The 13,517-nt window shown below is 34.5% G+C and overlaps 1 protein-coding gene across 2 annotated transcripts; it reads right to left on the reverse strand.

The window, feature by feature from the left end:
• Window positions 1-3,581: 3,581 nt before the first annotated feature.
• Window positions 3,582-7,321, reverse strand: ATS (Homeodomain-like superfamily protein). Of its 2 annotated transcripts, none has more exons than XM_059597704.2 (6): window positions 6,246-7,321; window positions 6,050-6,126; window positions 5,784-5,820; window positions 5,447-5,543; window positions 4,029-4,107; window positions 3,582-3,927 (listed from the first exon to the last, which is right to left on the reverse strand). In XM_059597704.2, the coding sequence occupies exons 1-6, from the start codon at window positions 6,706-6,708 to the stop codon at window positions 3,772-3,774; spliced, it is 909 nt and encodes a 302-aa protein (XP_059453687.2). In that variant the 5' UTR covers window positions 6,709-7,321; the 3' UTR covers window positions 3,582-3,771. The 2 variants fall into 2 exon arrangements, with proteins under 2 accessions (XP_059453687.2, XP_059453686.2); XM_059597703.2 differs by having other exon boundaries at window positions 4,029-4,110.
• Window positions 7,322-13,517: the final 6,196 nt, after the last annotated feature.

Below are 13,517 nucleotides of genomic sequence, written 5' to 3' on the forward strand. Positions count from 1 at the left end.
TCTCCATGGAGGATGCTAACTTTCATGGAGATTATAGTTAAAAGAGAAACAATGCGACTCTTCATGCACTCTATAAATAGGGTGAGGATCAGAATAGTTTAATAACATTACTGTATTTCTTACATTTTCTGATTCTTCTTTCTCTTTGGTCCTGCATCGAATTTCCACCCTAACGGGAGTAAATCCTTCCATCAATAGATCATTCAATAATATTCTTACAAAAAGAACTAGGATGAGTGTTATGCGTGCTATAGTTTTTTTAGTGGTCCAGATTTAATTTTAAGTTCTTTATGAATAAAAGAGAGATAATGATATTAAATCGAAATGGTTGAAAAAATTACAACGCATATGCTAGTACTTTTTTACAGCATATAAGCCAAATTCATGTATAAGTTTGGTCATAAATTGGCAGTATCCTTTGGCCGACTATTGTAATGTTGAATTATAGAGTTAAATTAACCACAGCTTATCTTAAAAGTTAGTTGATGGAAAATAGTGCATGTAATTATATATTTAATATTTTAACATTCTTTATCACATCTGAGCTTAAACGCTTCATCAACAAGAGAAATTCAACACATATAATTAATATTTAACTGAAAATTTGGATAAACTATGGAGTCATATATATATATATAGTTCAAACCTATATGATCTTTGCTCTAATACGATATATGAACCACTACTTATTTTAAAAACTTAAACTAATAAAAAATTATAAGTTTAATCATTTAAGTAATTCTTTAACACAATAAAATCTTAAAATATTCTTTAACGTACACAATAAAATAGATCAGGTCAGGTAACTCATTTTCCTGCACGAAACAAATTAACTATCGAGTAATATATTCATCGATCTATATATATAATTGTATATATGATATAATTGGGTACGTATAGGTTAGTTGACCTTACATATTTAAAACGTTTTAGATTCCTTATGCTTAAGTACTGATCACCACTTGGGAAATGAACGGTGGTGGTCAAACATCACGTACTCGTGATGCAAATTTCATGCCACTTTGACTTTGTCATCTTCAAATGTTTGTGACATGTTCATGTGTCACCTCTCGTTCATCCACCACGTACAGTTTGATTAAAACCTGACTCTGTAATTCCCATAAATAAATGCACTTCCATTGCTACAAATGAAATCAGCCATCATCCCCAAAACAATTATCAGTACTGTTTAATGTTGGAGGTAGAAAAAAATTTAGTAAATGAACAAAATTTTCTTTTAAATTGGGTTAGAGAAAAAAATTTGCCGTGTGACTTTCAACGTCATCAAAAAATCAATTAATTTATAAAAATATTGCTCCTTTAAACAGAGCAAATTATCAACCACGGGCTGCTGGTGACTATGAAAAACATGTGGTTGAACATGATCAATAAAAATTAAAAATTAAATAAAATTGATAAAAATAAAAACAGAAGGAATCACACATGACACAAACACGTCCAAATCAATTTTCATGTCTTTTTCAAGCACCAACCCTGGCAACCCACCTAACGATAGTCTAGGCTGTCCTGAAAACAATATGACATCCGGCATTCTGTACATTTACAACCATGAATATTACACACAAGAGCACTGTCTTATATTCAGTTTTTAAACATACTTCCTTACCACATGCAGTAATCTCCCAAATTGGATGCATATTTCTTTACCAACTATAATCAGATTGAAGCCAACAAATCACCTTTTATATATTATAAATTGGAGAAATAATTTATATTTTAGTGATCGACGTGGTAAATATCATGTAGATTACCTCATTCGTGTGATAAATATAACATAAACTACGTACCAGGTTAATTTGTAAAAAAATTATATATAACGAAAACTATAATAACTTGAACAGCTAAAGATTTAAAAAGGGGTGGTGGGAAATTATTAAAAGCCGAGAATACCCAAGAAAAGGCACAAGAAGAAATGAAAGTGGACCAAGCACAAGTAGTAGTGGAAGATCAGGGACAAATGGGATGGTGAGATGATGATGGACATACTTTTGTGTGGCAGAATCCTCTTTCACGCAAACATGAACATAGAGAGAGATAGATATACATGTGTCTGTAATGATGAAGAACAGGAAATCTAGCGGAGTGTACCCAAAAGATATATGAATAGATACATCTTCTTCGCAAAGGACAACCCACAATGATGAACAGAAGGAACAATCCCTTAGTGCCTCTGCCTAATTTTTCCTCTTTCTCTTGCTGTTGCTGCTGATGCCTCATAGCTAGGCGCAATGGTCAAAGCCCCCGACCGACCGCCTTAATTGAATGCTGTAGGCTTGCTATGTGGGCCGTGTGATGAGCACGAGGCCTGTAATTTGGCTGTGGTCCTCACTACCCTCTGACACCGTTTTGTAAACTACCCAATGTCGGCCTCCATATTATCTCGCATATATGGGACCCAAAGACATCAGCAAACTATGTAAAGTTCTTGGTACTACACTACTACTCCAGAATCTGACCCAAAAAAAAAAAAAAAAATCAAAAAATCAAAATTTAAAAATGAATGAAGCTTTGGATATTTAGTTTAATTATGAGAGACATATACCTCCATCCTTCTTACGCCCTTGAATTTTTTTTTTTTTTAATCAGTTTCATCGTTATCCCATCATATTGATATGGCAATGTCACTTATTGAACAAAAAAAAAAAAATCAAGAATTGATGGAGACATTGGTGAGATAATAAAGGGATAAAACTAGTGTAGTTTCTAATTTATTTATTTTAAACAATGACTGATGGACGCTATCACGTCAACCAAGTGGAATGAAGGTGTAGTTTTTAGCATTATTCTCCATTTACCGCTTAAAAAGTTGTTGTGTACTTATTTTTAGTAAAAGTTTTTTTTTTTTTTTTTTCAAATTGGGTTAAAGAGAAGTTTTTTAATTCAATTTATTAAACTAATATTTTTGTCCTTAAATCATGTGATTTCTCCAAATTGATCTTTAAAGTTTGATCTTAATTTCAAATTAAATCATAAAATTATAACTACATCAATATTATCTTCTCATGTAGTTCTAAAATTGACTAATGAAAACTCAAAATCAATCGAGGCAGTACGTACTCATTAACAATCTCATTAATTAATTTCTCCAAGGCGTTTGCAACTATTTAAAAGTGCATTGGCAGTCGTGTCCATATTCTGCCATGGGATTCAAATCCACGATCATCCATGATTAGGTAGAAGGCTAAACCATCTCTTAGATTGCACTAAAAAGAAGATACTTTAGGTTAAATTATCAATTATTTTAAAAGTTTAACTGGATAAAAAAAATAATAATAAATTTAATTATTCAATTCATTCTTTAAGACTCTTTTCACGTATAAGTTTAAACTCCTTATCAATAAATAAAGCACACATATAAAATATTTAATTGAAGTAATGGTTAAAAAATTTTGTTCTGCTATCATATTCTAACACTTCGCTATTACTTGACCCACCTGTCCTTAATGAGGACCCTATTACGGCCTGCCATGCCCGAGTACGGCCCATGGTCCCCGGCCAGAAAATTATCATGAATACTACGAAATTTTGAGGTCCTTTTAAATATAAAACCATCAAAGATGTCTAGGAACTCACGTGTCCAGCAAATGTTTCTTATATATATAATAGAATTGTACCGTTAATACCTTTACTTTTTTCTTTCTCCAATCGAGACAGTTCAAACACTATGGAACTAAAACATGCAGATTAATTAGATATTTTCCTCCATATTCACGACAAAATTAAGAACATTACATAAATGTCTCATGGTTTTTAACATTTGAGAAGGGTTAGCTGATCATTTGAAGGTTCAAGATAGTCCGTCGACTGCCAACTTGGCCTTCCAAGGGTGAACTCCAGATTAAGCAGCGGATTCGACGGTGGATTGGAGCTACCAGAAACATGGGGGCCTGCTTTGTGTCCGTCCTCCTATTTGAAAATTAAAGTAAAATTAATCATTAATTTAGTTACAAAGGAAACAACATTAGTTTTCCAAAAATTCAACATGTTTGGTAAATATATAAACATACCTTGGTATCGTTTGTCTTGATATGAGAATATGTCAAAGCAGTTTCATCATTTGATCTGCTCCTGCTGCTTCTCTCCATTCTGCTGATAATTTTATCGAGAAGACATTAACACAAGACAAACAAATATGTATGTGGTAGGCAATAATATACTCAACGGGTAATTGGCTGTTAATAACTAAGAGACTTATTATTATTATTATTATCACAATTGGAATATTGGGTTAATTAAAAAGAAATAAGATTGACAAATGAAAAAGAAATCTCGGAAGAACAAATTGAAAACCTATATATATTCTGCCCACAGAAATGGAACAGGGGGTATCTAGTGCCAGCGCTTTTGGTATGATAATTCACTTATTCTAAGAAAGAGTAAATAAGAAAAAATTTATATATTGGCATGCATTGCTACATAATCAAATAGCTAGAGATGTATATATATATATATGTTGATATCCCATCCATCGGATCAAGCTAAATTATCAGCTAAAGAATTTTAATACTACTCCTTGATTAACATGCAGCTTATATCAAGTACTACTATATATAACACATGGGCAAACTTTTGTCACTCCCAGCATGCCCATATTCAGAAGTTAATACAGCATTGATGGAAGCATAAATCAAATTATACTCCTCCAGCTACATTTTTGTCAGTGTCCAAAGAAATAATGAAGTCGACAAATTGCCGACCAAGGGATAAACTTCAAGTACTGATAAATTCAATGTTCATATTCACAAATTAATCCTGCATGCGTTCTTGTCAGATTCTGCACGGCGATATATAATGAAGTCTACAAAAGGCCAACCAGTAGCGCTGACCCTTGCGGGTTAGGAACAGGCCGGATCATTTCCATTTTGAAATTGAAAATATATAATTATAATTATAATTTAAAATGGGCGCTACACTTAACTTTAAATCATGAATTTCAAATGAATTAGCATGGGAGGAACCTTGTCCTATGGGTTATGGGTTGTGGCATCCCAATACACATCAGATTACAACAGCATTGAGGTTTGAACCAAACCCTTGACTTTTAGGACGTTTTGGGATCAGGACTTCAAATCCAACGGATCAGCTGGGATGTGTATTTGTTAAGAGGATCGAGGGCTCACGTTAAATCACCCCTACCTTAACCCTATAGAAAACCCACCCTAGCTAGGCCACATTCACCAAAATCTATGATGACTTGAGATTCTCGCTAAGAAGTTGCCGCTATTTACACACCATCGACAAAGACGCAGACCCTCTTGTTGGACCAAAAAAAGCCCGCCCGGCATTTGTGAATAGTAATGCATGTATGCACCACAATAACATCATTTCAGTAAATATTATTATATTGCAATGAGAAGAGAAGATGCAGGTGATCGATTATCAGAAAATAAGCGGCTGCTAGCTAGCTAGCTGCAAATGCACTCACCTTTGGAATTTCTGTGGCGTGGTGAGTGGGTTAGCTTCCACATCAACCAGCGCTTGCCTAGGCCTTTGGTTGAGACCAATATCTGTCTGTCCCTGACCTGCAAATATTCATTATAGATAGAGCCATTGCTCTAGCTTTATCAGACACGCATCCAATAATTCACATGTACAAAGGTCAGTCCTAGCCCAACTATTTTTGTTTTAGTTGGGATACAGTGGATCAAATGATACAGTTTTTTGTCGCACTTGGATAACCAAACTTGCCAACAAAGAGAATAATAGAAGAAGAAATAGACCTTTGAGGGGGGGAGGGGTGGAAGGAGGAGGGAATCAATTACCTGATCCTTTGTCAGTGCTCTTCACTGTTCTATACATCTGCATGAACACCATGGAGAAAAAAATGAGAAAAAATGGTCCACATTGTTAAACCATCAGTTACCCTCTAGATGCCCTTTTGTCCTTACCCTTTGTTCTCCTTCCCTCACTACAAATGGATCTTGTCAACATGACATGAATATACAATAATGGTAGCTAGAAGAAGAGCAAGAAAAACAACTCTATTTTACAAGTTCAAAGACATGGAGATTGAACACAGTACACCCACCTGCAAGTGACTCTTCACGTGAGCTAGGGTTAGATCCTTCACATTCATCAACTCTAAGACAGACTTTGGTGTTGCTCCTGTTGACAAGGGAAAAAAAAAGGGGTAAACTTGTCAAGGATAAAACAAAAGATAATCACTGTTCATGCTGAATAAGGGAAAACAAAAAAAAAAACATGAGATAGTTGTCCTTTATTACTTTCATGGCCACCGAGAAGTTCTACTGCGTGGACGAAATGGGCGTGGAGGGTTGTCGTCCATCTCATTCTGGGAGCTCTGACGCTTCTTTTCACTCCTCCAATAAATCTTGCACTTCTCTTGAACTCCCGGCCGTAGATTTGAGGCTTATGATCGTAGTGATGGTGAGGATGGTTTCTCGAATCTGCCATTTCAAACCCTAAGCTTAACGTGGGCTGATCACCAAGACCAAGATTATGAGTCCTCTCTGGGTGGTAGAAGCCATTTTCATGGCTTAAATCGCTCCCGCTGCTTCCAGATTCGGTGGTTGGGCTCCTATTGCTGCAGAGTGGTTTTCTTGTAATTAATCCATCACAGCTCAGTTCCTTGGTTTCAAAATCCGAAACCGAAGGAGGGCTGATCTGCAAGGAAAGGTCGGGAAAGGTTGATGGAGGTATCATTATAGGGTTTGAGCTGAGGAACATGATGGAGATCTGGCTTGTTTACTCAAACACCCCCCCGAGTTCTTAAATTAAGAGAACAAATGAGGAAAGAAAAATAGAAAGCAAGAAATGGGTTGAAACTTGGAAGGGAAGGGTGAAAGGGAAGGGCATCAGCTGTGATTATATAATGAGTGCCTCATGATTTGCATTGGCATATATTCAGAGAGAGAAAGGAAGAGGGGGAGGAGGGGGGGTAAGATAGGCTTTTTAGTAGGATCCTACTAGGGTTAATGGGAAGAGCAAAATATAGACAGAGGTGGAAAAAATAGCAGAGCCTCCTAGTCAGATAAAAAAAAAATGAAGGAAAAGAGAAAGAGAGCAGAGTTTTTCGGGATGAAGGTTTGAAGGAAAAGTTAGTGAAAAGGGGAAGTTCTGTATTTATGGTTGCAGAAAGGGATCAGAGACCTTTCCACACACAGGGTGTGAGATAGAGAGAGATGTTCGTTTTTCTTCTTAATTATCTTCCTTTATAATATGGAATGATAAAGAAAGTGCAGGGATATAGTGGTGGTTCCTGCGGGGAATGGTCGGAAACCGAGAAAACAAATGGGGTACTGTTCTATGGAATAACGGAGTCCCTCTCTCTCCCTCTCTCTCTCTCCCTCTACGTTGATGGATCGCGACCCATATATAAATTCCCTACTCTTCCTGTTTCTACCAGATTCTACTGCTTTTATTATATTTTTATTTTTTTCATGATTTTCTTGAATTGGAATATTCCCATTTCTTTTCATTAAATAGGATTGACTGGCAGGCTAAAATATCCCTGTTCAAAGCTGCCCTTATTGATTTCATCCTTGCGGACGTGGCAGATTGAGAGTTTAGGGTCTTGAAAAAAAATCAATTCAATGGTTATGTTATTGCTCTTGATGCTGTTATGTTAATTGGAAATTTAGGGATTTTTTTATTTTTTATTGAGTTTGGTTTGTTAACGGAACATTAGATGCCTTGTTATTGAATATGAAATGTTCATAACTAATACTCACTTTTCGATGATAGCACAAACTCACTGATTATCGATATGAACATCAGAATTAAAAAATAAAAAATAAAAAACTATCTTGGGAGTCAGTCCGACTATAACTCAAGCTAAACCGACCATAGCCAGCTCTAGGCTAGTGTCTCTCATTCTACATGACCAGGACCTAGTCTGGTCTAAATCCCAATAGATATCGAGCTGTACACGTGCGATCCCAAATCAGTGAAATTGGCCTCGTGAGAAATAAGGATACGAAGGATCGAGGAACTGTCGGAGCGGCTAGGGTGTCCGTCGACACCAGGGTCGCAGACCCACACGCAACTCTGTCTCACCCACGCGCTAGCTTTTCCAATCTTTAAGTGCTTAATGCTTTATTACGTTCTCTGCCTTACCTCTTAATTTTTCTTTCATTCAAATAAAAACAGAGATAATTTATAAGCTTAAATTTTATTTGGCTGAAGATTATTTAAAAATTTAAATAACATGATAATACTTACACCGTATAACAATATATATATAGACACGTTTGTGAAAAGGATGAGATAGATAAGAATCTAAATATAGTTCATAGGGAATATAACGTATTAAACTATGAACGCATTTTCAGCCGACGCTCTATAAGGGAGTCTTTTCCTTAAGTTTATAGAATATGTTTAAAAAATCGCAAAAAATTCCACAACAGACTTCATAAATGAACCCTAAATATTAGAATTGCTACAGTGGAACCCAATGTTTTGGGTTCTATTATTGCAATCCTTATGATTATTAAAAAAAAAAATGATTCTCTCTCTTATCTCATCTCTCCTCTCATGTCTCACAATTCTCTCTCATCTCTCCTCTAATATATATAACATAATTAAAAAAAACAAATATTATAATGATATATTGAATGATTAAGATAAGCTATTTGAATGTATTTTAACATAGGGAATTAAAAAGTAGTTTGAATCCTTAAATTTAGGAAAAATGACGAGAAAACTGCTGGGAATGCTCGATTATATTGGCTTTCTTATATATGTACTATATATCCGAATAATCTACCATTTTAAAATAATGTATGGCATGAGTACTCATGATAGGATGTATTTTTAATTATTATACCAATTGAATTTGATTTTCAATAGCTTATATATCATAACTAGTGAATGATCACCTTTAAGAACGATATTATTTAAACACACAAGAAAAAATTATGATAACCATAAATATTGTTCTTGATCATCAACCATAGAATCCATTCACGTTTTATAAATTATGATATTTCATTGCAAGGATAGTTTCATTTGAAAGGTCAATATTCAAATCTCACATGCTCGGATTGGTGTTTAAAAAGGCTAAGTAGGTAGATCTAGACTTTTAACTCTATTAATATGGGGCTCGGTGCCCTCTCACATGACGCAATTGCACCCAATACTATCTTGGCCGCATCTATCGCTACTCTTTCTTTTTCTTCTTTTCTCTTTCACTCTCTCTTTTTAAAATAAAAATATGAAGAAACAACTCAAAATTGTTTTACCAAAAAAAAAAAAACATCATCATTCAAAACATATTAACAAACCGGATGTGTCAGTGATATCCACAACCACAGCTTATGAACATGAATTAATGGTGGGTCTCGTGGACGTAGACTGGTTGATAATTGTACTGTGTATGATGCAATTGCGGGTCGCACAATAGTGGCAGAATTGTCCCAAAGTGGTGGTATAATTAGCGCGTGAGGTGGAGTGATCTGATGAGCAAGTGGGAGTGGAAGAGGCAAGTGTAATCAAAACCTCAAGGGTTTCAATTCAACGACAACTAGTGTTTGTCCAATCTACAATCTATCCTCTTCCCCAATATTCCCTCTCCGTGTCCAATTATTCCCCTTGGCTCTACACATCTGTCGAGCCCCACCCGCGCGTGGAAATCCTAAAAAAAGACCATATTCCACGGCGTCAACATGGCTCCCATCACGTGACTTATGGACGTGACCTTGTCTAGGCGATAGGCTCATGTTTGTTCTCTTCCTTTGTTGTTACTTTCTCAAACCCCCCCGTTTTGTATGCTGCCTTCTCTGTCTAATTATGCTCGGAACCCCAGGCATTGCTAATCTCTATTCAATTTGTTTTATATCCTCATAATCATTTGTTTAATCATTTGTTAATAGTTTCCGAAGCTGCGGTCAGCGCCTGATGCGCTCTAGATTCTCCGGGAAATGAGAAATGTTTTCTTATTTCCAACCCTCACGTTGGATTAGTATTAATTAAGTTTTGCAGGTGGGTATTATCCGGTCAACATGTCTCCGTATGGTTCCACTTGCAAACTTGTCAAATGCCTTGGGCTATATTCCATATTCCATGTGTTTGTCTTATAACAACACTTCCTGACTTCTCTCTTTCCTGTTTTGGATTTATTTTACTGCTAGTTTCTTTAATTTCTTTATTTTTTCTTTTTTCTTTTTTTAATTCTGACAGAAAGTGCCTCATTTAATTGGTTCTCCTTGAAGCTATCTTACGTGTTGTTTTCATAGGGCATCTTAACTAAAGAAAATGTAGCTTACTTACCGTTTGCCTCTTAATTTAATATGAGGATAGAAAAAAAAAATTCATGTTCTTTGGCTTTTATTATAATCTTTTACAAATTTATATAAGGTAGTATCTTAATGATGAAAAACAACAAATTTGACGAGTAAATTTAATTGATTAATAATTAACATGATAAATGTCGCATAAACGGTCACATCAATTTACAAGAAACTTATAATAAAAGTTATAATATTCTAATAACACTCATATATTTCGTATTAACTCTTGACTTTGTTCTTTTCGTGCATATCAAGCAAGAACAAACATATTTTATGTTATAATTCACCTCTAATTTTAATTAAATATTATATTATACATGTTGAGCCTTATTTGTTAGGATGAAATTTAGACCACGCAAGAAGAGAAGTGAAAGAATGTTAATTAATTAATTAATTAGATCATTTTCTATCACCTAATTAACAATTAATGATTTAACTTATCTGTTGCTTGTGTTTTACTATTTAATGTTGGGCAGATCGATGCTTCACCCGGCAAAAGATGTGGTTCAATTCATTGATACCGCTGTGTTCATCTCTTCAATTCACGTGCATGGCAAGTGGCTTGAATTAACAAATTTTTACATTCTTTAGTAAGATCCAGAGATCGATTTCATTTTCATCCATTAATTTTCTGGAATTTTTTTTTTTTTACTTATCTTTTTAAAAGCTGTAATTTCTCTGGCATCATTATTTAACAAAAATAAAATAAAATAAAATTTTCCCACCTAATCCGAAGAATGGCATGGTTATTCGTGAGATTAGGATACAGCTAAACAAGCATGTGTGGCATTCAAATTCGAATCTGGCTTTTCTCTACACCCTCTCCCCTTCCTTTGAGTATCAGTGAAAAGACAAAAACGAAAGGAAGGAATCACCGAAATCAACGCCGTTTAGGCTGACGTGCACCGGGACATTACAGTACTATATATATTCTAACTGGAACAAATTCAAGCTACTACGTCCAGCCAAAATTTCGTCATGTCGTGTACGTATAATTAATTATATGACTATTTTTATCTTTTCGAGACGAGATGAATTATGTCCACAGATTTAAGAAATCCAAGATCAAGGCTAGCTGACTATATATAGTACAGCTAGTCATTGTCTAACAAATTAATCACAGTGATAGAGCTTATAATGTGCACTGTTAATAAAGCCCACCACATAAAAATTTTGCAAGACAAAAAAGGGTCAAAGTCAAAGTGATGTGTCATTGGAAGGTAACGGTACCACCTATGATGCTAAAGTTAGTGAAGGAATGAAGAGAAAATGAGAAAAAGATTAATTACTTGTTTTAATTAACAGAATTAATTAGATCAAGGCTGAAAAACATGATTATCTAGCAAATCATTGTGATTAGAGTTTATGCGCATGTATATATAACATTAACAACACGATGATGACTCAGTTCTAAAGATTCATCAACAGCTATATATATATATATATGACCCTTTTTTTTCTTTTTCTTTTTTTTTTATCAATAGCTATGACTTGAAGTCAGCTTAATTCTTCAACACGTTTTTTCATAGAAACACTAACACTATGGCCATTAAGAGAAGTGGGTTCATTGCCTCACACACGACCACGTAGCCAGCTAGCTCGATAGATGAGGAGCACCGAGCAAAGTGATCATATATGATTATAATTAACCAACGATGATTAATTAAAAAAAAAAAAAAACTTTGTGATTGAAGTCAGACAATAAGCAAAGTTCACATAATTGGTTTATAATTATTGACAAACAAACCTCAACCTTGTTGTTTTGAAGATTCAAACGTTTTTCTATTGTGGGATACCATCGGCCGGCAGTAGTCCTATGCGGCAAAACCCACATATCGTTTGCTGTCGTCAGTTGATGGGTACGTACCTAGTTAGGGAATTAATCAAAGAAATTACTTGAAATTAATTTTATAATGTTCTCATATATGCTGACTTTTTGTACATTTCTATTTTCTTTTTCTTTTTCTTTTTAGTTATATAAATAAATTGATGAGGAGAGTGCAGAATTAATTAGATGGACTCAGATCCGGAAAGATCCTTAATATGTCACGTTGTCCAAAGCCATAATGAAGTCAACAAAGCGTGAACATTATAGTATTAGGTTTAAGTGTCTGTCTTATGCGAAGATATTTGTCAAAAAAAAAATTTATATATATTATTTTTGGCTCAAAAGCTCTAAAAATACTCGATCAGAGTATTTCTTTTTTAGTTTATATTTTACGTTATTTTTCAAAAAGAATGAAATTTAAAATCTTCCACGTTTCTCGCAAGTGAGGTCCATCCTAGCTCGTATAGCTATAGATGAGTACTCACCTAAAAATAGGGTGAGAGAAAAAATCCACATAAGAGTTTGTTTATCTTTTACTAGCTTGTTGGAATGGGTAGTTTGACTAGTTTCATATATTAGAGTTTGTTTAGGTTTTATTTGTTCAAATGGGTGATAGGGCAATCTAAACAGGCAGGGTAATGATATTATTAGGAGAACTAAAATTCTCTTAAAGTCTTGAATTTGAGATGATCATTATTAAATTTGTATATATTTATAATTTTAAATGTCACATAATATTTGAGATGACTATAATCATTCTCATATCATTACTCAAACAGATAAAGCCTAGGTTGCACATACACTTGTCCAAACAAGTAGAATTCTAACAAACTGTCACATAATTAAGTTGCTTAAATGCAATAAAACAACCTTATTGCAGTGATCTAAATTATTACTTGAAAAACTCTTAACAACTCAAAATGGAATAAACTGAAAATTAATGAGGTCCTTCAAGTGAGCTACAAGGTTGACGCTAACCAACGCTAGCTTATCAAACTTCTCATATGTTGAGATGCAACAGTGTCACTCTATTCACATGGACGACTCTTAGACATGCGATTTTGAATGTCATAAAAGACTTTGACTTTTTTCATTGGTCGTCAATTGGTTTTCAGATAAGATAGTCAAAAGTGCAATTCAACAAATGGTATTAGAGCCAAGGTCATGGATTTAAGTCACAAGACGGCAAGAGCATCACGTTAAGAGGTGAATTGTCGAGGTACAACAATGTCGCTCCACTCACGTGGACGACTCTTAGAACATGCTTTGCCATGTGCGATTTTTGCAAATTCAATATGAAAGCAATTACATAAAATTAATAAGTTAGTATTGCGAGGTCTGACCGGCCAATTTAATCAAACTAATCAAATTATAGTTAATTTATACAATTTTATATTCAAATATCAAACAAGCAATTACAA

Source organism: Corylus avellana, chromosome 7 (assembly GCF_965113065.1).
Source record: "Corylus avellana chromosome 7, dhCorAvel1.hap1.2, whole genome shotgun sequence".
NCBI lineage: Eukaryota > Viridiplantae > Streptophyta > Magnoliopsida > Fagales > Betulaceae > Corylus > Corylus avellana.

Bases quoted from the DNA above. Each gene is read 5' to 3' on its own strand.
- ATS (XM_059597703.2), bottom strand. From the start codon at position 6,708: ATGTTCCTCAGCTCAAACCCTATAATGATACCTCCATCAACCTTTCCC. The intron at 5,821-6,049 runs GTGGGTGTACTG...GTGTTCATGCAG, and splicing joins ACGTGAAGAGTCACTTGCAG to ATGTATAGAACAGTGAAGAG. The intron at 3,928-4,028 runs GTATGTTTATAT...ATTTTCAAATAG, and splicing joins TCAAGACAAACGATACCAAG to GAGGACGGACACAAAGCAGG.